The 23,924-nt window shown below is 45.9% G+C and overlaps 1 protein-coding gene across 2 annotated transcripts in view; it reads left to right on the top strand.

Annotated features, from left to right (window-relative positions):
- CMKLR1 (chemerin chemokine-like receptor 1) overlaps positions 1-23,924 on the top strand; it is a 257,881-nt gene that overhangs the window by 10,200 nt on the left and 223,757 nt on the right. Inside the window, exon 1 of one of the 2 annotated variants that reach the window (XM_085633475.1) lies at positions 1,373-1,417. The exons of the other annotated variant lie outside the window; for it this stretch is intronic. Within the exon in view, the coding sequence (XP_085489601.1) occupies positions 1,394-1,417 (24 nt within the window). The 5' untranslated portion in view covers positions 1,373-1,393. Of the gene's footprint in view, positions 1-1,372; positions 1,418-23,924 lie in introns of those variants that run through there. 2 annotated transcript variants of the gene reach the window in all.

Raw genomic sequence — 23,924 nt, 5'->3', positions numbered from 1 at the left:
TTTCACATGAGGCTTGCCCCATCTGAAAAGAACATTGCTTGAGTTGCGTCAGGCTTCGGACACAACTCCAGCAATGCACCACTTTTTGCGCCGACAGATACCTGTCCTTCCTTGCGACATGATGCGTCATATTATAAATATGATGCATCATTGGTGTCGCAAGGAGGGCGCCCTGAGAAGTGACGCATCGCTGCTTTCACGCAGCGATGCATCACTTCTCATAAATGAAGCCCTCAGTACTTTTCTATTAATTAGGACCCCCCCCCCTGGTTGTTCTATAAGGCTGTCGCCTTATTTCTTGTTGCGACAATACAGGTCATTTGCAGCCAGTTGCATTCCCCATAAAAGTGCCTCAGCTTTTTCAGATTCCTACTGTCAACTTCAAATAATGAATTCTACGAATATTTTTTTATTGGCTCCCAAATGCTTGTGTTAACAATCTGAAATCTTACTCGTTTAATAGCTAATACTTAAACCACATCTGCTTTGACTCATTGCACATTTTTTTACAGACTTTATCACATATCTCCTCTTTTAAATAATCTAAGGGTGCCCTGAATATTATTCAACCAATCAGTTTTATACGTGTTAACAAGAATCTCAACCATACAAGCTTTGCTGTGTAATTATTAATTAATCCTTAGACCTCAAAGTCTGACACTTCATTTCAGAAGTAGTCAAGAGAGATTCAGAAACATTAATATTCATCAGCTTCGATCCCGACATCTCCTTGTTATATGTTGCTGTTAAACTAATTGTGGCCAATTTAATTTGAAAGGTGCCATGTCCTTGCAACTGGACTGTGATAGGTGGTACCTTTTAAAATATGTTTTGTTTTCTGCAATGTCTCTGATTGAACATCCAAAATAGGAACGGTTTGCACATAAAGTACATACCAGTTTTTAGTGCACATTGTGTAGATCTGTATGCCATGTAGGTATTAAAGTTACAAAAACAATGAGTTGAAGTGCACTCCTTTTCATCAATGTTTCATCAATTTGATCAATTGTTGCGTGCATCCCGGTGTCGCGGTCCACCCTACGGCCACGTAAATAAAGATACAGTCCATTTATTAGGGAGCATATTATCGTTCCCATGCCGGGAGCACTGCTGCGTCGCAAAAACGGTGCCACAATTATTTCCGTTCACATCTGATAACAGGCGTAGTACTAAATATCGTAAGGGTGGGCGGAGTAATCTAGTAACAATCAGGTGCAGATGTCGTTATTTGAAAATCATTGATGGCCTCAATGGAATTATGTTTTGGTACAACCTAGTGGAGGATTATGGGTTCTGTAGTGCATGACTTTGGAGATGTCAAGGGGAGGGGTCTGACGGGTTGAAAAAGGGAAGCAGGTGTGAGAGTTGGAAGGCGGTTTTTGAAACAGGAGGAATGAGATCGGTACATACACTACAGGTACGGGAGTGTGTCCATGAGGTTTGGTTTAACGAGTACAGGGCAGTTTGAGCATTGAGGCAGCGGGGTGACATTCTTACAAGGTTTATAATATGGTTCACAACGTGGGATTGAGAGAGAGAAGAATGGGGTGGTATTGCATTTTGGTTTTACGTTGGTGGCCATTAGAGGGAGAACGCCGATTGAGGCATTTTATAATGCATACATTAAGAGCAAATCACTAAGAGAGTATGTAACATGTTTAGAAAGTTTAAACATATCGTCTAAAGTCGTTGTTTATATTTGTAGTGAGCCCCTGACGAAGGGCGATGAAGCAGCCCGAAATGCATTGGGAATTACATGCTACTGAGGAGGGAATATGTATATGTCCTGCTTTAGTGAAAAGGCCTGGATGGGCATACCTACAGCATCAGATTTTTATACGTATATTGGATTTCATGTGACAGAATGAACTGAGGAAAAAAATCAAAAGATTGGAATAATATGAATAAAATGATTGAACGGAAATAATTGTGGCACAGTTTTTGCGACGCAGCAGTGCTCGAGGCATGGGAGCGATAATACGCTCCCTAATAAATGGCCAGTCTAAGTAGGCCAGAATGTGCCGTTTCTTCCTGGGGTCACCAAGCCCTCTAACATTCCAGGTGAGGAGACTTATGCTCACGAAGGTATTGGTCTTCTGCCCCTCACCCATCATTGTCTGATTTCGTACATGTATATAAGTACTGTGTTTCTGTACTGGTGTCTGGGTGTAAGCAGTACCCATGCAATCTGGTTGTTATAGCTAGCTTCAATATGCCTGCCTTGTTACCCCAACATTAACCCCACAGCGGCGACCCCAACTTGCGTGTAAAGTTCCCTCCCTCACAGCCCCTCCCAGTACATCATGAAACATTTGTGTCATGCGTGCCACATTATCCCTGAGTTGACTTTGCGGTGTCCTTGCTTTGGGATTGCGGAATGTCCCTGATGTAAGGAACCGTATGGACAGGAGCAAGCAAGTATCGACAATACGAAAAGCGAATAGCACACTAGTTACAGGGTAATTGGTGACCCATAAATGCAGTGTCCCCACAACTAAATAATAAAGGCAACAGCTGAACAATACAATATCCATTGATGGAGGAAAGGGGTGCTCCCTAGAAGACGTGTGCCCCAGAGGGCGTGACAGCCACTCCTGCACTACCGTAGCGTGCAGAAGGTATCCCTGGAATGCAGAGTCACTGTCTGGCGAGATGCTCACTATCTACAAATATATTAGCCATAGACCCGAAGGCAGTACATTAACAACTATTGATGTTACCTGTATATGGGAGTGAGTATGCATGCTGGTATTGTCCACAAACCAACCCATGAGCACCGACGTGCAGGTCTGTATCTACTTTACCTAGATCTCTTCATGTTGCATTGGACCATCTCTGCCTCCCGACAGGGAGCGCTCCGCTCTCTTGGCAGCCAGAACTGTCTTTTTGAGGAAGTCTGCCGCCTGTTGTGGGGTGCTGCAGATGTGGTGTAAGCCGTTGTGGGTGAGCCGTAGATGTGCGGGATACAGCATGGTATACTCCACTGCTTTCTGCTGGAGCTTCTTTTTGATGGGAGCAAGCTTCTTCTGCGTTTCTTGGACGTTAATGGTAAAATCGGGGTATAATGAGATGGCATTGTTCTCAAAGACGACATTTCTCAGCTCTTTCGCCCTGCGCAGTGCAGTTTTGCGGTCTCGTAGTTAAGTAGTCTCACAACTATGGGCCGGGGTGGCGCTCCAGGCGGGAGCTTGAGTGCCAGAGTACGATGTGCCCGTTCCATGATAAGCATTCTGGAGAAGGCCTCCTGTCTAAAGCAGGTGGTAAGCAGCCGCTCTACATAGTCTTCAAGTCGTCCAGTGTTGGTTGTCTCAGGAACCCCAGTGATGCGGATGTTGTTCCGCCTAGGGCGCGCTTGAATGTCCTCATTTTTGGCTGTGATCACCTTAAGCAACTTGTCTATGTCTGTGAGTTGCCCTGCCACCTGTGCGTGGTCGTTCTCCAGTGTTGAGATTCGTGTTTCAGCCTCTTTTATCCTGCCATATTGTTTTTCGATCCTCTGGGTAATCTGGTCCATTTTGGCACATATGGAGTCCATTTTCCCCTCAATAGAAGGAAAACTAGTTTTCATGGTGTGAAGTAGTGTCTTCATGTCCATCTCGTCGGTGTCCTGGCTTGGTTGGCTCATGCTGTCATGCTCCTACTCCAGCAGTTGACCCCTGGGTTTTCTGTGGGTGTCAAATGTGAGTTTAGGCTGTTTGCAGTCGGGTTTTCCCATTGTCTGCTTAAGTCGGGCCAGTGGCAGTTGCTCCCGAGGGCTCTAGGCTGGTTCTCCGGCTGTCTCATCACAGGGGGGGCCAGGCAGGCACTCCCGAGCAGCAGCGGGCGACCAAGGGTGATCAGGATCTGAGTGACTAGGTCGTGGCCTCCTCCCAGCGGAGAGACATATTGCAAAGTCCGACGCCGCGCCTCTCCTGGCGCGGGGCTCGCGGATGATGGCGTGTATTTGCCCCTGATGAGTAGATGATTCCCGTATGTGGAGCCTGCATCGCGGGATGGTGGGCAGTAATATATTGTCCTTGGTCCCCGCTCCCGGGACACACTGCCCGGCGCCCCCCTCGGCAGGGCCACACCCGGTGAATTGGGGCGAGCTCTAGGGTGCCCCACCCCTGCGGCGGCTGCACAATGGCAAGGCAGACAGCCACAGTCTCTGAGCACGCAGGGGTATTTGTAGTCAGGCTATGCCGCCCGGGGGGGGGGGCGCAGCGACGATGCTATTCAGTGACCTGTGTGTGCGCAGTGGCAGCCCATGCTGTATTCTCGTAGTCCCCACAGATGGTGGAAGGGCAGTGTCTCAATAAGCTCTGGATGGTGACCGGTGGATCCGCACCCAATCAGAGGACCGCGCCCGAGCAGGCAAGCTGGTTCCTGCTCCTCACAATAGGTTCCGCAGAAGTTCCAGCCACACAGCAGCGCGCAGGCAGGTGGGTCATTTGTGGACAAGGCTCTTGTCACATTGCCATAAATTGCGGGCATGGCCCCCCACCGATTCTGGGCCAGGGTGTCCCAGTTGCCCCACCAGGGGATGGGCAAGGCCACAGCCGGGTCTATGTCGGGGGGCGCGATGGAGACCTCTCTAGGCAGCGCCATGCCAGCTCCACAGCATGCAAGATCAAGGTGTTTCATCTGGGTGCGGAGTTACTTGGCTGCCGAGGTTTCTGCCATTATGCACGATGTTGCATGTCAGCTGGGCCCCAATCCTCGGCCTCTCATGTCAGCCTCCCCTTCCGAGCGCCCCCTGGCCAGCCAACCAGCAACCGCGTGAAGGCAGTGTCTGATCTTGCACCAGCCGTTAGGCCCTAGCGCTTCCTCCTTGGGCAGGCACTGTCCCAACTTACTGTTCTTGTAGGACCTTATACTTCCGCAACGAGCTCCGGCTCCCGGCCCCACGCACCCGCCTCTTCGCTCAGGACCTGTCCCCAGGCAGCGGTCAGCCCGACAGCCCCTATCTTCGAATCCGTCGCCTCAGCCACGGCCGATCCGATCAGCGGTTTCAGCGAAGTTGCAGGGGACAGCGGAAGAGCGAGTCTTTAGCCTCCTCCTGAAATCTGGTAGGGATGGGCACATGTGCAGGTGGAGGGGGAGGTCGCTCCAGGACTTGGCAGCGATGTAGGAGAAGGAACAACCTCAGCAGCAACTGCGACAGATGTGTGGGATTTGGCCAGGGTGAAGGAGGTGTAGCGGAGCCCTCTGGTGGGCTGGTGGAATGTCAGGTGGTGGTTGAGGTATGCAGGTTTGATGTTGTGGAGGACTTTGTAGGTGTGGGTGAGGAGCTTGAAGCAGCATCTTTTGTGTACGAGGAGCCAGTGGAGGGATCTGAGGTGGCGTGAGATGCTGGTTCTTCTGGAGAGGTTGAGGATGAGCCTTGCCATGGAGTTCTGGATGGTCTGTAGGTGGTTGAGTAGTTGATTGGTGGTGCCAGGGTAGAGTGTATTGCTGTAGTCAAGGCGGCTGGTGATCTTGCGGAGCATGCGGACGGTGTGGAAGCATGAGGCAGAGATGGCTTTGACTTGCTTCTTCATAGTTAGATGACTGTCGAGGATGATTCTAAGGTTTCATGCGTGATTCGAGGGTGTGAGTGCTGGGCCGAGGGCGGTGGTCCACCAAGAATCTTTCCAGTGGGAGGGGTTACCGCCGAAAATGAGAACCTCTGTTTTGTCCGAGTTGAGCTCTAGGCAGTTGCCTTCATCCAGTCTGCGATGTTGGACATAGTGTTCTGGAGGTTGTTGCTGGTGGTGTCACTGTTGGTTGTGAGGGAGAGGATGAGCTGAGTGTCATCGGCATAGGAGATGATGTTGAGTCCAGGAGTGCAGGCGATATTGGCGAGCAATGTCATGTACATGTTTAAGAGAGTGAGGTTGAGGGAACAGCCCTGTGGGACCCTGCAGATGGTGGTCATGAGGTCGGAGAAGCAGGGAGGAAGGTGGATCCTCTGGGTTCGGTCAGAGAGGAAGGAGGCAATCCAGTTGAGAGCGTTGTGTTGGATGCCTAGGTAGCTAAGTCTGGTGATGAGGGTGTGATGGGAGACAGTGTTGAATGCAACAGCGAGGTCAAGGAGGATGAGGGCCGCTGTTTCCCCTTGGTCGAAGAGGCATCTGATGTCATTGATCGCTGATATCAGGGCAGTCTCGGTGCTGTGGTTGGTCCAGAATCCTGACTGGGAGGCATTGAGAAGGTTGTTGTGTTCAAGGTGTTTAGTAAGCTGGAGGTTGTAGCTTTCTGCAGGACTTTGCCTGGGAAGGGTAGAAGTGAGATGGGTCATTAGTTCTTGACTTCGCTGGGGTAGGGCAGATGGCATTTTGAGAAGGGGCTTGACTTCTGGGTGTTTCCAGGAAGCAGGCACTGTGGCTGTCATTATGGAGGTGTTGAGGGCATCAGTGAGGTATGTGCTGATTATTTTCTCCCTAGGTTGTAGATGCGGTGAGGGCAGGGGTCCTTGGATGAGCCAGAGTGGATAGACTTCCTTATAGTGGAGGTGTCTTTGGTGAAAAGCTGATTCCAGTTGGAGAGTTGGCTGGGCGTCGGCAGCATCAGTGTAGGTGTGAAGATGGTTGAGGTTTGTAGGCTGGGAGTCAAAGTTACTGTAGATGTCTGAGATCTTCTGGTGGAAGAAATCAGCTAGGGAGTCACAGAATGCTTGGAAGGGATGGATGGTGTTCTCTGTGGCTGAAAGGCAGGAGAACTCTCTGACGATGGAGAAGAGCTCTAATCAAATGCGCTGCATCCTTCTTCATCACCAACATCATCAACGAGCCTCACTAGACATTCCTTCAATACAGTTTGCTCCCTACTGAAAGATGGCTCAAGGCACTGCAGCAATTTCATTAAACTTGAAGTCCAGCATAGAAAGACTGCCCTACTCATATGAGAGCTTCAACATTGCCAGTTTTTCCCAGAGACTAAAATAAACTCATAACAGAATGGGCAACATTCTGTCCAGATCCTTGACTGCTGATCTATGTATCACATGCATGGTTCATTGCAACACATACAGGCACCTCAGGTGTACCACCATCTTCACCAGTGCAATAGATCCACATGTGCCATCCATTACTTTCCCTACATTCAGTGCAAGGTCCTCTCCCTAATTTGTGCAATCAAAAATCCCCAGGTAGGTCAGTGATCCTGGTTGCCGCTGCACTCCCAGGGCCTGTTGCATCACTATTAAACCATTAGAATCTTGACTCCTTATTGTGGTATATTTGATGTTTTAGAATGATTTGTATAGACACCTGACTCTTCAAGATGTTGCGAGGCATCAATTGATAACAAAACATTCACAACCAATACTAACATGAGGACAATACACTGGCTACAGACTTTTTGGAGAACATTAGTTAAGCTGGTTAAATCAATGACAAGTTTGCAAGCAGTGCATACTAGTTAAGACAGCAAAAAAGGGGTTACAATTGCTCTTGATAACTTTGCTTTTATGATATACCTTAAAGCACTTAAAGTAAGCTGTGGTCCTTTTAATGCTGTGATTATCTATGGGAGAAACTGACATTTCTCATACTTTGGCAATTTGTGCAGTAAAGTAAAACTGTCCAATACATTGTTCATTGTCTGTTGGTTTCCTGGTGAAGACATTTGCATTGTTTAGGTGGCTGCATTAGTCATAAGGTGTTTCAAGAAATAATTTCAGTTTTTTAAAGAGTGAGCAAGTCATACATGAATTCTTTACATAATGCGATCAGTTTTTCTCTGTAGCAGACTTTTTAGGTTTTGCCTGAAAAGTGCATGCAGCACATACACTGTCCTTGTAAAGTCTCTTGTAAACACAAAAAGAAACTTAAAAGGGACTTACAGCCTGCCCCACACTTACCATTACTTTGGTTGACTTGCCTGTTGCTCTCGTTTCCTTGCTTCTCATCTGTCAGCAGCTTCCTGCTTCTTCCTGCTTCCTCCTTCCTCCTGGGGCTTCAGTTTGATGTTTGCCATGGGGCATGGACCCAGTACAGCTTCCTGTCTGCAGCTAGTGTCCTTCCACTTGCTTCAGGATTCCATAGGTATTTCTTTTGTACTTTTGGATATTCTCTCTTGGAGAGTGCATGTCTCTGCAGTCTGGGTCCTGCCCTCCCCTCATTCTCTCATGTTTCTTTCCCATCCCTCCTTCCACTGTCCATTGTTGATGCTTCATCACCCTTCCCCCTCCTGCTGTCCACTGAGCTGAGAGTCCCCATATCTTCATTGTGTTTGTTTTCCACCACCCGCTGTCTGTTCCTTTCAAACACACCTGCTGCACTCCTACCACTAACTCCCGCTGTCTGTACTTTTTAACCCTTCTGCCCACCTGCCTCATGTTGCCCTCCCCCAGATCCCACTTGCTGATTTGAGACATACTGCACAGCAGTGTGGGCTGCTGTGCAACATGGCCTAAAGGACAAAAGAGCACTCAACCCTGGCCACGTCATAGTGACTCATTTTTGCTTTTTCTTTATTTTAATCAATCAGTCAATATGATTTGTAGAGCATCGATGCATCACCTGTGATGGTCTCGAGGCGCTGGGAGAACAAGCTGCCTGTTCTCCTATTGGTTGAACATTCAAGTCTTGAGGTCCTTCCTGAACAGCTATGGTGAGGCTCTGAGGTGCAGGGGGAGGTTTTTTCAGGTCTTAGCCACTAGGTGGGTGAAGGAGTGGCACCTGCTGTTCATTCGGTGGATGTGATGTGTGGCTGCTAGGAAGAAGGATTCAGAGCGGAGTTTCCTGGTAGGTCAGTTCAAGTTCATTCGCGTGTTGGGATGTGCCAGTCCTTCATTGTGTAGTGCCTTATAAGCATGGGTGAGCAGTTTGAACTGGCATCTCTTTGTGACTGGAAGCCGGTGGTGTTTCCTGAGGTGAGGGGTGATGTGAGTCCATCTGGGGAGATCGAGGATGAGTGTTCTGGATAGTCTGGAATTTCATCATGAGTTGGGCGGTTGTTCCATAGTAGCGGGAGTTGCTGTAGTCTAGTCTGCTGGTGACGAGAGCTTGTGTGACTGTTCAACTCGTGTTGGGTAGGAGCCATCAGAAGACCTTCCTGAGCATTCGAAGTGTGAGGAAGCAAGTGGAGGAGACAACACCGACCTGCTTCTTCATGGAAAGCTGTCTGTCGAGGATAATGCCAAGGTTGCAGGCTTGTTCAGTGGGTTTAGGGTTTGGGCCTCGCTCAGGTGGCCACCATTCATTGTTCCAGAGGGTGTCCTTGCCTTCCCCAAAGATGAGTACTTGTGTCTTGTTTGTGTTGAGTTTGAGAAAGTTGTTGTTCATTACAGTGGCCTTGTCTTTCATGCATCTTTGGAACTTGTCCTTGGTGGTGTTGGGTCGTTAGTCAGGGAGAGGATGAGTTGGGTGTCGTCAACGTAGGGGATGATCTTGAGTCTGTGGCTCTTGACTAACCCCGGGCGTAGTACTCCGCTTTGCCCACGGAGTGTACGTAGCACTGCCTGCTTCGCAGTTTTCGAAGTAGGCATAGCAGGTATCGCTACGCACACGCCAGGGTGAAGCAGAGCTGCCTGCCGCCCGCCTCCCGCCTCCCGCCCGCCCTCCTTTTAAAATAATGTAAACTATAATAGAAAAATTAAATATAATGCCTTACCTGCAGTGCGGCGACCCGGGGCTCCCTCTTCCTCGATGCCGATAACTTCTTTTCACAAATGACCATGCGCGGGCTTCCGCGCATGCGCATTTGTGAAAAGAAGTTGTCAACGAGGAAGAGGGAGCCACCGCGCTGCAGGTAAGTCATTATATTTAATTTTTTTATCATACTTTACATTATTTTAAAAGGAGGGCGGGCAGGAAGCGGGCGGCGCGTAGTGGGGCTACGCGGAGCGGGCGAGTGTGCGTAGATTTGGGCACACTACGCGCTGCTCCACGTAGCCCCACTACGCCCACTACGCCCAGGGTTACTCTTGATAATGTTTGCCAGGGGTGCCATGTGTATGTTGAAGAGGGTTGGACTGAGGGATGAGCCTTGCAGTACACCACAGGTGATGTTCTTAGGGAGCGAGGAATAGGGCCGGAGGATGACCTTCTGCATTCTCCATGTGAGGAGCTGTGCAAAATGTAAAGAACAACATTGACAAGCAAATAGATCATCTTAACATTGCTGCATATTAGTTGTGAACCACAGGCATCCCTTCAATGAATGCTCATTATGCAGAGTATATACTTCTTCATCCAACTGCAAAGGCCATGCTCGTCTGTGGCCTGGCTCATTGTGTTGTGCTGATTACCACATGCATTGGTGGGAGAGAATCACTTTTGTGGTCTCTTGTGCAGTAGCAGGCTTACATCAAGGTGGTGCTCGGCATCAGTGTAGCATTTGTAGTTGTGCCAAGCACCCCCCAGTATGTACTCAAATTACTGCCTTGGGACCTCCAAGGGTAAGGTAGCATTAATGTTATGCTCCTCTTTCTGTACACCTGTCTCCATGCCTCACTATTTTCTGTCTTTACCTATAATTTGTTACGCCCTCAATTTGTTGCAGACAGAAGGGGCATCGTGAGACTGAGGATCCACATTGCAACTGTTGTGATTTGGGGCCATATGCACAGAATTTAGGGATTGCAAGTTCCTAATTGTGATTGTTTGCAAATTGCGTTGAGGACATCGCAGTGCCCAGTGTATAAAAATGTACAAGTTAGTACTAGTGATTGCTAACCAGGTCACAATTAGGCCTGGGCTAAAATGTCATTCCGTTCGTGGAAATTGCGATAATTTGACATTTTCGCGTTCCGCGGAAAGCGCGAAAATGTCAAAATTTCCGCATTCCGCAGCTTTGCGATAATTTGGTTCTTGCTCGCGCTGTAAAATAATACACTCTCGCGTGCGCGCGATCGCCTTACCTGAATCCCTGCGTTCAGCGACAAGTTTTCTTGATCCGGTCGCGTTCTCCATGAGATGTTGTATTGTTTTTAGCCATGTGCGCTGTCTCGCGCCCGCAGTGACGTCATGCGTCGCGCGATCACGTCTTTCTTCTCGCGATCATGCACCGCGAGACAACTGAAAACAAGATGGCCGCGCCCGCGAGCAACCGCATGGGTAAGTTGGCGAGCCGCAACCATGCAGAAAATCTCGCCAACATGCGGGAAAATAACTTCCGATATTTCCGCGTGTTTGCGATAATTTTTAACATTTTCGCGATAATTTGCGAAAGTGGATTTCGCATATTCCGCCCACCCCTAGTCACAATAGAACTATGAAAATCAGAGAAAGGGGGAGTAAGAGGGAAGGGAAAAGCTAGGTCCACCCTCCTGTATCAATCGTGAACCAAAAATATCCGAAGTATCGGAATAAAGAACCTAGCTACAGACAAAGTTTTTCGTTCAATTGGAAAAAAACAGAGTATTGAAAGGAAAAATGTCCTTTCTTGAGTCCCCTCACTCACCAGGGTTTCCCCACGGTGACATGCTTCATAATAGGGGCCATCCCAACCCGCTGCGGGTTGAGGCATGCTACGACATGCAGCCCGTTTTCCTTATGTTTAAAAAAAATTAAACGAAACGTTTAAGTTTCACATTTTTATAGTAGGCTGTGGTTCCTTGGACCACTGCCAGACCTTAAAAACGATTTCTTCAACACACCGGGTCTCACAGTTCGATCGACGGTGGCAACTCAGGCCAGCACCATGTGACTCTGGGCAATAGCTCACTTAAACTTCCCAACGTACCCCAGCGCCTTGACACCCTTAGAGGTAATTGTTCATGCTTTACAAATACCGGTATTTCATTTTGTTTCCCATTTGCAAATGGTTACCACCACATTTTAGGTGTCGGTAAAAATGTATGTTTTACTATTGGTCACAAAACATTCATACATGTCACTGCAATTCGGTATTTGGAAGGGATGCCCTAAACAGGCCCCTTCCAAATACCGAATCGCTAAACACAAATTGCGATTCGGTAACATGTTACCGGATCACAATTTGTGCTCTGTACATATGTAAATGCAAAAAGACCAATTGATGGATGGAATGCTGAACAATGTCAAACACTCACCCCCAGTCAGAGATCTGGGCCTTAATCCATCATTGTTTTGCTCACCACACCATTCCAGTTTGCACACAGCCATATGCAAATCAGTCTTGACCCTGCCCAAAATGGAAGCAGTCCAACTCAAACTGCCAGGCCAAGTCCTCCCTCCTGGACTGGAAACAAGCATCCAAGGACCAGTTTTGGGGTATCACCCCACATCAGCCAGGATAGCTTGAATCCAGTGGCATGGCAAGCAAGAGACCCACGTCTATGCTTACCCATCTCACATGGGGTGAAAAATACAAAAATACCAATTGATGGATGGGTAGCTGAACAATGTCAAACACTCACCCCCAGTGAGATCTAGGACTCAATCCAGCTTTTTTTGCTCACCTTGCCTTTCCAATTTTTTTTATACTAATTGTGTTGCCCTAAGTGGGATGGGTCTGCCCAGACTTGGGTCCCATGTACACTGTGTCACAGAAACCAAGCTGTACCCGACTGATGAGCCAATAAATAGGGCAAAACTGATCCTGGGCTGCTTGTGTTCCAGTTCAGGGAGGGTCTGGCTTAATAGTGTGGGCTGGACTGTTCCAATTGGAGCATTGTCAAGATTGATTTGCATATAACTGGGTCTAAACTGAGGTGGCACGGTGTTCAGAATAATGATGGATTGGGATGCGACCCTGAGTTATTACAGGTGGCTGAGATTAATTCAAGCATTCCATCCATCACTGTTTTGTATACTAACTGTACATGGGTAAAAGCATTTTCGAAGATGGAAACATGCTGATTCTGAAAATCGGGACTTTCCGGCCACAAAAAAGCTTTTGCCCATCTGGCTCTTGGTCATTATTTCTTAGGCGTGGCATGAAACAATTCTAGCACTCCAGGACCGGTGGAATGCTGGCTGGTCGACAGTATTGCAGAAGTGTAATCAATATGCAATATTAAACCAACCATGCAGAAACACATGCTGCACTCCTTTCGAGGCGCATTTACGGACTAGTTTTATTTTAATAGCTCACACGTACACATTTTACAAAATTCGAAAGGATAAATGGTCGGTTTGACCCCTGTAGTAATGTGACTTGTAGATTGACATGGATTCATTCCTAAAGCAGGCACACTTCTGTCAAGATTTGTGACTTGCTTAAACTTTTCAATCCCTGCAATGATGCAGAGCCAGCAATTAAGAACGCACTTCCAGTAAAAGTGAGATGTGCAAAATCTTTACTTTAAAACTCAAAACTCATTTTCTCCAGATTTATCTGGAGTACCTATACTGCATGCACCAGCTGTTTGCTAATCTATGCTCAATGGACGCAAATCTCTCTCTCCTGTTGACCTCCATGCTCTACCACTCTACACTAATCCTTCTCTACTCTCATTGTAGACAGTCGCCCTATCCTCTTATCCTCTTATCCCCTTCCAATTTCTACTCTTCTTCTGCACTTGTTTGTCTTTTGTTGCCTCTACCTCTGGGTTTGAATAGAATCTAAAGGTTAGCATATTTATGAGCATTGGATAGGGATACACTCTTCACATCAGGTTGCTCCTCTTTCTTGTAAATGTGCCATTCATGTCCTTTAAGTCTTCTATCGTGTGTCACTTGTGATCTGATGGGTTTCTAATAGGGTTGCTCTCTGCTCTTCAGTTTGCGCTCAGTCCTTGTAATGATGTCATTAATTTCCATCCAGACTCCTTTCACTTTTCACTTTTCCCTCTTTACTCTGTCCTCTTCCCCTCATGCTCTCACTTATTACGCTCCTTCCTCCTTCATACTTTTTACAGGCTTCCTCGTTTCTCTCCATCTATTTCTTTTCCTCCTCAAAGCCCCTAGGTTTCTCTTTGCTCATTCTTCTTGTGTCTGATGTGCCTAACATTAATATCATATTAATTATAAGATGTGTGAATATTGTTATCTGGATGTTTTTGTTTCCTATAGCAATGCCATAGACCTTTGTTGCTCGGATGAACAGCACACTGACACCTTGTGTTGAGTGGGCTTTATAAAAATAAAAAAAAATACAAATAAATGATAACTTCTGTGAGTTAAAATGACTGAACGGCTTTTGCTTAATCTAAGTGCAACAGTGTGAGAAGTGCGAGACGAAGGCTGTGATCGTAGGATATCCTACTTTTCATTGATCTGTGAAATAGTACGACAAATTTACCATGGAGTGCATCCTTGATGGATAAGCCCCAGTGCAGTGGACAGCAGCTAAGGGGGTTCTGTTTATAAAGGAAACACGACGGGGCATATCATCAAGGACCAGCGATAATTATCACTAGGCGCACTTAGCGCTAGGATAATTATCGCCGGCTAACGTGGATTTTTATCGCTGAGATAGCGTGCTATTAGCAACGCTTATCTCAAAAGCGAAAAAAATCCTAGCGCTAACTACCAAACGTGAGATTATCGCTGGAAACCCAGTGATAATCTCACGAAGTTTGGCGTTAGCTTGCTGATAGGGCCTCACATACTTAGCCATGATATCCACCCTCCATAGGATATCATGGCTAAGTCAGTCCTGAAGCAGGCGTAAGGAAAATAGCAATACCAGGGGTTATCGCTACTTTTCTTGCCGCTATGCTTCATAGCGTGGGGCTTGATGATAGGAGAAATGTCGCATAGCGACATTTCTCCAGTCATGTCAGGGCAGGAACGCCCACTTTGCATCTCATTAGAGATGCAAAGCTGAGCGTTAAGAATTTGGGCGCTAATGCAAGGTTTCACATGATAGCGTGACCTTGCTGATTAGGCGATAAAATTATCGCTGTTTTTCGCCCCAAAACGGACGCAAAAGCGGCGATCATTTTTTATCGCCTCGATGCTGATATGCCCCAAAATCCTTACTTTTTTAGGCCAGGCAAGAGAAAGTATGTAATGCTTCACTAACCTCAGGAAAAACACATAAAGTAAATATACTTACATAGAGGGGCATAGAGGGCCTTTGTTATTCACATTATTCTTCCTCCCACCACAGTATACACCATAGGGCAATGAATCAGCCCACTTCAGAGACTGGGTGTCTTGCACTCTGACTGACTTAATTTTGCCTGAACACATGTGCACATTTATCTAAAAGGAAGTGCAGTGCTGGGGGCAAATACTTTACTTTGCCAATGATTTTTTTTTTTTTTTATTTATAATTTTTATTCGGCAGAAGCAGATTTCATTATTATTACATGAAAACAAATCCTTTTACAATACAAATACAAAACTGAGACAAATTCATTGCAATTTTTGACTATAACCTTCAATCAAAGCCAACCTGTTATTGGTGCCCATAATTTCTGCTATAGCCTTTCAGTTTATATAGAGCCATTTCCATATTATACAAAGCAAGAATCCTAGCCCTCCATTCAGAGAATAGGGTGGGTCCTGGCTCAACCACTGCGAAGTTATGCAAAGACGCATCACAGCCATACATAAAAATAAAAAGCCCTTTTGTGGTGCTAGCCGTTTGTTAGTTATTATGTCGAATTCGATGCCAAACAATACCAATCCCACGTTAAGGACTACCGGTATTGCCAAAGAAAAATTCAGAAAAGCAGGAAGGGGGCTAAAGACGGACATAGAAAAAACATATGTGCGCCATCAGCTGCAATCGCACCACACCGGGGGCACCTATCCCCCATTCCAGTCTTCCATTTAGCTATCTTAGCGGGAGTATAGTATAAGTCGAAAATCGCCATATAACACTGACTCCTAAAACTCCCAGTCAACAGTATTGAATTAGCCATTTCCAGAGCTTCCTGTAGATCTATATTCGAAACCCCAAGCCTGTTTTCCCATTTTTGTTCCTGTATTAAAAGGTCGTCTTGCTGCCCCCGACTAGCTTCTGGATACATTTGCGCTAGCTTACCCCTACGCATTATTACCTCAAGAATGGGTATTCCCTCAAGTGAGCAAGTGCCCTTTATAATAGCTTTGTCTAGAAAGCTCCGCAGCTGTAAATATTTGAAAAAGTCACCCTTATCAAGATCAAATTTCTCCCTCAAAGAAGCATACGACCTAATTTGACTATGTTCACAGAGATCCCCAATAGTTCCAATACCGGCAACACGCCCCTTTCGCGCGACAGAATCCTGAAAAACTGTAGAGAAAGTCCCTAGTAGGCCGATCGGAGTATAACGATTAAAATCCCTTATCTTAAACAACGCACATGTCTTTTTCCATACAGAAAACGCAGCCATCAAAATTTTAAACCTAGTTTTCTTATAGTAGCTCGGTTCTATAATCCTAACAAATAAATACCGAGCTTCTGGGCCCATAATTAATTCATAAATGGAAGGAGAAGTAGCTGGATCCTGAACAACCCTTTCTCCGGAAATCAAGACAGGCAAGATGGCGGCCATGCTGCTGGCCGGTTGAGCGGGCTGGTACTCCTCTCTCCTCGACTCCGCTACAGATGCTGTGATTTCTTCTGGCCTGCTTAGGAGGAAAACGAAGTGAAAACGAGAGTAAAAACTCTCTGATGCTGTGGCGGATACTATTATTAATTAACCCCCCTTACCGGCGGCCTCATCTGCTCTCTAACGGCAGCTGTTGTTCTTGGGTGTTCGGCGGAGTGCGAGATATGGCGTCTAAAGCGGTGCCCCGTCTAGGGAGACCAAGAGCGGCTGCACTCCCGACCGGCACTCCGGTCAAGACGCGTCTCGCCACTGCCGCTTTGAACAACAAAACATCGCACGGAGCCGAAACCGAAGGGGTCCAGAGGAGGAGTAATCGACCATCCTCAGCTTCAGTATCGGAGGCTTCGGACCGGGCTTCGATGGATGTCGGTCCTGGGGGGCTGAAAACAACGGCTCAGGCTATACCGGCAATGTTCCAACAGAGAGCCAATAAAAAGAAACGCCAGGACGAGCCTGCAACTCGGATGATTCAGGGTAGCAGCGCTTTGCTTACTCAGGAGTGCACTGAAAGTATAATTTCTTTGGTGAGTGGGGAAAGCAAAATAACGGGGGGAACGGAAGAAGCTGTCAAGACTGCGATTTTACCTCACTCTGAAGCACTGATTTTTTTCTTTTCAATCTCAAACTTTTTGATTATTTTAGTAATGCTTGTGTTTTTAAACTATATGTTCGGGTTACAGTCTTTCAAAGTCAATGGTATGTTATCTGTGTAAATACAAGCAACAGGTTTTCCTCTGATATGCACTAACCGTAATCCATACGTGATCTAAGTACTCCTGACTGCTGGAAGCACCCATATTCTTGTATTAAAATGCAACGGTTAACTGTATTAAATTAAAATGTTTATTACAAGTTTAGGATGACCACATTTAGGTGAAATGTTTTCTTCCTTTTTTAGGGCATATGCTAGCACTAAAAAACAGAATAACTGTACGAAGGTGAATTATTATTTGGGGTGGACAAGTGTTCACCTCAAAGGATAAGGCCACCATCTCCTAGCTGTCAAAATTAAGTGAAATATAAGTGGTAGACCGGCAACTATGCTCAATATAAGGTTGACTGGAATGGAGACCTGGTGGTATATATCAAGTGGAATGGTTTAGGAGAAAATAAAAAGGAATCTTTCGCACTTCAGAAAGGGACATTATCACCTTTTTAAAATGAAGCTTTGACATTACTTCTAAGTAATAACACAGAAAGAGACTTAGGGGCATATTATCAAGCCAGGCGATACAATTATCGCCGCTTTAACGGCAGAAAACTGCCGCTAAAACAGCGATAATGGGCTTGATAATATGCTCTATGGAATTCCAATTGAAGCCCATGTTAGATGTGTAGGACATCTAACATGGGCTTCAATTGGAATTCCATAGAGCATATTATCAAGCCCATTATCGCCGCTTTAGCTGCAGTTTTCTGCCGCTAAAGCGGCGATAATTTTATCGCCTGGCTTGATTATATGCCCCTTTGTCACTTTTTGAGAAGACAGATCCTCCCTGAGCGGGACATAGCTCAAATTGCAGCAACCACTGTGACTCTGAAGGCCAGATACTTGAAGCAGGTTGCTCCTGCTGGAACTCTGGGGCTTTAGAGCTTTGTATGATTTTTTTTAAGTCCCAAAGCATAAATGGGACTAAGTAATTTCTTTTGGCAGAGCTGAGAGCATTCAGCAGGTAAAAAGCTAAAATGTAGGGAGACGCAGTGGAACTGCTGGTTGGATACTTTTTCTGCCATCCAACTGAGGCTCTAGAGGAAGACTTTTCAAAAGTTTCCAGACTTTCTTCTGGTACTCAATCAACCACAGAAGTAAACTTCTAAGGCCACAAATACCTCGTGAGGGGTAATTAGAGATCCTCAGAGTGTCAGTCAAAGGCCAACCACAAAGTCCGGTCCCAGTCCAGTTGCTCTTAGTCAGTTGGGCATTTCCAGGAAAAAGCCTCTTTCAGCCTGTTGTGCCCCCATAGCCACAAAGGAGGTCAGCCAACCGACCCTTGGAGTCCACTTATTTTCCTTGAATACAAGAAGGAGCAGGTCTAGTCCTTCAGGACTCCTCTCAGGTCACAGACAGCAAGGCCAGTCCGTTTCTGATATCACATAGGTCTAGTAAGTGTTCTGAGAATGGCTGAAAGGGTTCGCCAGTCTGTAGGTGAGTGGCACCCTAAGACACTCCTAGTCCCTTTATGACCAATGAAGTAAAGGTTCCTAGGTCCTAGCCTACCTACTTTCTCTGTAGATCCTGTATGCCAGGCCTAAAATATAATGACCAAAGAGCATATGTACACAATGCCATGTGGCAGGGCAATGCAAATATGGCTGAAGTCTATAGCCACACTAAGCTTGGGCTCTGAGAACTGACAGTGTGCATGCAAATGTACTAAGGAAATCACAAATGTCTCCCCCATCTAACACTAAAATCCAGTTTGAAGCCAGTCCTGGATAGGAGACAGGTGTTTGGTAGGACAAAAACAAGGTCCTTTAGCAACCAGACAGGGAATACACAAGAACTGTGTTCTGGTCCGGTTTTATCCCTTTCAGAGGTGCAAATGTTTTACAAGTGCCTCAGGCAGACCTGTCAAGCAGGATCAGACACTAGTGTGCCAGCCAACAGGTGCCCCAAGATCCACTCTGGATAGTCTAGTAAAGCACATAGGAGACACCCCTGCTCATTCAGGATAATCTTTCAATCAAACTGATCGATTATGTAGCTCCTGGGAAGAAGTTCACACCTAAGTCACAACTCATTCAGATCATGTACAGGCTGTCAGAGGCTAAAGCTAATAAGCCTCTTGAAAGCTCAGGTTACTTTTCTTTAATATTTCATAAAAATCTGGCTTCAACGTTAAATTTGCTTTTTAATATTTATTAGAAATAGTGATTTCATTATTTTTCTACCAGGTCCAATTCCTGAAATAGCAGTATGACTATTTTAATCTGCACTCTGGTTTTATAGATAGGACAGCTAGACCTGCCACAGTGAAAATAGATTTTGTGTCCTTCTCACTCTAGGGAACTGGTAACATTAATGTTCTATCTGTTCCGCTTTTACATATCATGCACTCTCTGGCTTGTTTGGTATCTCATGAAGAGGCAGGTGCCCCCAAGCACCCACCAGGATATTTTTCACCAGTGTCAAGAACCAGGTATGAAAAGCTGGGCCTCCTGGTTTTGGCTGTTTTTCAAGGTGTTATAATGAGGCCACTTCAAATGTATCACTACCCCTCAGTTCGTTGGTGTTGACTTTTTTTCTTGAAGAGACAGATACAATAAGAGTTGAAGGGGATGCACTTCTTACAGCACAACTATAGAAGTGGAGAGGCCCTCCAGGGTCACATTACTAGGCTCTAAGGGGCAGATTTATGTTGCACTTGCGCCACTTTTGCGCCGCCGTTGCGTCACTTTTGTGACGCAGCAGCGGCGCAAATCCTGCGCCATGGTGCGGGGTATTTACAACGTGACGCATCTGGGAGATGCGTCACGTTGTAAAGCCCTGCGCCACATGTAGGCGTTCCAGGGCAGGTGGGGGCGTTCCGGCGCAGGAACGCCTCCTAAAAGTGGCTGAGTGAAATCTACAAGATTTCACTCAGTCACTTTTAGGCCCATGCTGCGTCAAAACCCTGCGCCTGCTTGAAGCAGGCGTAAGGATTGACGCAGCATTGTACGGATAGGGCCCCCCAGAACATTGCTGGAGCTGCGTCGCGCTTGCGACGCAACTCCAGCAATGCGCCACTTTTACGGCACAGATGCGTCACGCATCTGTGCCGTTTTTGCCCCATGGTGCGCCGCATTATAAATGCGGCGCATCCATGGTGGCGCAGCTGTGGCGCATAATAACTGGCACATCCCTGCTGATATGCAGGGATGCGCCAGTTATCATAAATCTGCCCCTAAACATTTAGGGGGCTATTTATTAATGTATTTTGCGTGGGCAAAGAACTGCATCTATTTCTTTACCATTAAAAAGGCCTGTGGACACAGTGCAAAACTGAGCACTGTCATACAACTCCTAAGAAATCTAAGCACAGATTTACTAACATTTTGCGTTGTGAGTGTGCAACTTTTTTGCTCAGACATGACGCAAAATGTATTTTGGAATTTACAAAGCCACGCAAAACCCAATTTGCACTGCCGTCCGTTACTTTACATCGAGGAGGTGTTAAATAGTTGGAGCACAGAAGTTCCCGTGCATCCACCCACATATTTTTACGCACACTCAGATTTCCTATAGTCTGTAAACCTGGGATTGCACCAACATGGTGCGCTGACCCAAAGCTGGAGTAAATAGGAGAAATAACTTTATTTCTCCTTGTTGCTTCAACTTTGTATGTTTGCTGCATTCTTCAGCACACATTCAAAGAGGAATAAGCCTCTAAGAAAAGTGTTTTTGCAAAAACAATTGTGAGCACAACACAGGCACCCTTGTGTCCTGGCACAAGACTGTCTGCAGTGGCGTTTGGCTGCCACAAGTGTGCCAACGAAAGGAAACAGCAGAAGTGTGCCATATGTTAGCAAATATAGTGCATTTCTGCCCTCTCCCTTTCACGTGACACAGTACAGCAAGTTCCTTTGCTGCTGAAAGTTTAGTAATTCTGGATCCCTAGTCCTTGCTTTGAGAGGCTGCAAGGTTTTTGTTTTCAGAGATATTTCACATTATAAAGGACTTACAAAAAGAAGAGGGAGAGAAGGAGGAAGATGTAGTATATGTTTGATAAACAGGTTGCACTAAGAGCAATTATCTTCTTCCTTTTAAACGCATTTTGTGCTGATATGCCCATTAAGCATACTTTATAAATGACTTCATAACAGTTCCTGCGTATGCTCTTTGTATGTCTTGTTTCTACAAATTATTAAAATACACGTCACCATTTTAGCTCTTCCTGGCAGGCAGTAACTTTGGTTTATTGAGCTATATAGTTTTTTTTAGTATAGTGAAAAATCATATGCAGTTATATATGGTTGCAATTAAACAAAATTACTGTTATCACTACTCCCACCCATCAAAGTAATAGCAGTTGTAAGGAACACTTTATATCCAATGGGCCATTTCCAGCATACCCGTTTATTAAATGCCTTAAGAACATCAATTTGAGGAAGCAGAATAGCAAACTCAGGCAGAATGTAGTTATGCAGAGAAAATAGAGGAAGGTCAAAAGAAGGGTATCTTTTCTATCATATGTACTAATGTGATCAAGGGCACCAAAGTCACACGAAATAACTTGTTTTACTTGTAAATCCGTCAAACAGAAGCAAGAGCATAAAAGAAATGAAATAAATGAAGATTTTATTTATCAACGAATAGAGTAAGTAAGTTATACTTCCAGTTTCCCGACGTTCATTTGTGGTTTGGCCCCTTTACATAAGCAATAAATGCAATAAAATAAATTAGGCCAGACTCATAGATGTCTAATTGCAAGTCATATTTGGTACTACTGAGAGTTATGGATGTCATTTTGGAGTTGCAGGGGTCCCAGCTGTGCCCCCTGACTTGCCCTTTGCAACCGCTGAGCTCATTCCTATGAACATGGGTTGGGGCTCAACTTTCCTTGTTTTCTTGTAAATGTTTTATTACACTAATAGTGAATAATATGTTATTCACAATTAGTATAATAAAGAATGGAGCACAATTAGCTGAACTATAAACCTCACTGGCAGAAGAGGTAATTAAAAATACTTTTAAATGTATGTTGTTTGTGTGCTTGCCAGTGAGAGTGTGTTTATGTGACAGTGTGTGTATGTGTGAATGTGTGGGTATGTATTAGTGTGTGAGTAAAAGTAAAGGTCAAATGGTAGGTGATGTCGCTTCCACTACCCCTGGGATTTTGGTGTATCAGTGTTCAAGCTGAGACCTGACTCAAGTTTAGTAAGCACGGCCGATTTTTGTCCCCAGAAAAGAGGAGTAAATGACATTTAGAACAATTTTGTCCATTGTTAGAAATGGGGGTCTCTATTTGGCAGAGGTAGGTACCTTTGTCCAAAGAGTGACCCTTGCTTCTAGTCAGGTAAGGGCGATACACACTTTAGATAGCCCCTGCTCACCGCCTGAGTAGCATGGCACGAGCAGACAGGCTTATCCCAAAGGCAATGTGTAAAGTATTTGCACTCAAAGCACACAGTAATACAATGATACCACAACAAATGGACACCACACCAGTTTAGAAAAATAAAGTATCTTTATCTAAACTCAACAAGACCAAATTGACAAAAATACAACCTACATGTAATAAGAATATGACTTTTCAAAGGTTTCAAGCAACAGGGTCGATAGAAAACTATGAATGAGTGATTTCTCACAAAGTACCTGTAAATGCGTCAAAATTCACAAGGCCAAATAGCCACAGAGATGGGAGGCCTTGAGAAACAAAGAGATGTGTCAGTTTCTGAGACCTTAGGGAGGTAATATAATAGTTCTGCTGCACGCCGGAGAAGTAGTACGTCAAATCCGTTCTGTAGCGGGAAGTGATGCGTCAACTCCAAGATGGTTCTGGTCTGCGGGTGATGTGTCGGGAAAACTTAATGCACTGGTGCAATGCGTGGAAATCCAGGATGCGCCGGCAATCGATGCAATGGCTGCAAGTGGCGTTGCGTCGGTTTCTTCCGCCGCGATCCCTCGATGCATCGGTTCTCGCAGCTACGACAGGCATTGCATCAGCTCGGCAGTGGCCTAGCGATACATGGAGATTCTTCTAGCACAGCGGTGCTGCGTCGCGAAAAACAGCCAAAAGAAGAGTGATGCATCAATTTCCTCAGTTCTTTGGGTTTCTTCCAGCTCCCACCAACCTCCAGAAGCCCACACCTGGAATAGGCACCTCCTGGCAGGTCAGAACTCTCAGCAGCAGAGTTCAGGGGAGATGTGGGTGAAGTGTGTATGTCCCTGAGACTTCCGAACAGGAGGCCAGCACACAAAAGCCCTTGGAGATCTTCTTCAAGCAGGTTCAAAGCAAACTGAAGCCAACCCCACACAGCACACAGCAAAGGGGCAGTACTCCTCACAGCTCTTCAGCTCTTCTCCTTGGCAAAGGTTCCTCTTTAGTCCAGAAGTGATCTAAAGTTCTGGGGTTTAAGGTCTACTACTTATACCCCATTTTGTCTTTGTTCTCTTGTGCAAGGGTCTCTGAGCCTAATCCAAACCAGTTCTGTCCTCACTGGGGCAGTATGACCACAGGAGGTGGAGACCGCATTGTGCAATGGTGACCGGCCCTATTCAGGTGCAAGGAAATCTCCTCCCACTACTCTAAATGCAGCGAAGCTCCATTCAGCTCAGCTCTGAGCCCTCCAGAAAGGGCCAGGCACACCTCAACTCCACCCACCCCCCAGTGGCTGTCTATAATGAATGCACATCCCGAGCCCCTGTCACTCCAAAACCGACAGTCAATCCACAAACAGGCAGAGGCACACAGAATGGTTAAACAAGAAAATGCTAAAAGTGGCTTTTTTAAACACACAATTTTAAAACCATCTTTACTAAAAGATATGTTATTAAATTCTGAGTTCAGAGAGCCTAAACTTTATTTCTCCATCTTGTCCCAATGGGGCGTTATACTTGGAAGATATT

Source organism: Triturus cristatus, chromosome 11, assembly GCF_964204655.1.
Source record: "Triturus cristatus chromosome 11, aTriCri1.1, whole genome shotgun sequence".
Taxonomy (NCBI): Eukaryota; Metazoa; Chordata; class Amphibia; order Caudata; family Salamandridae; genus Triturus; species Triturus cristatus.
Note: the sequence above shows the minus strand (reverse complement) of the source record. Positions and strands in the feature narration are given on the sequence as shown.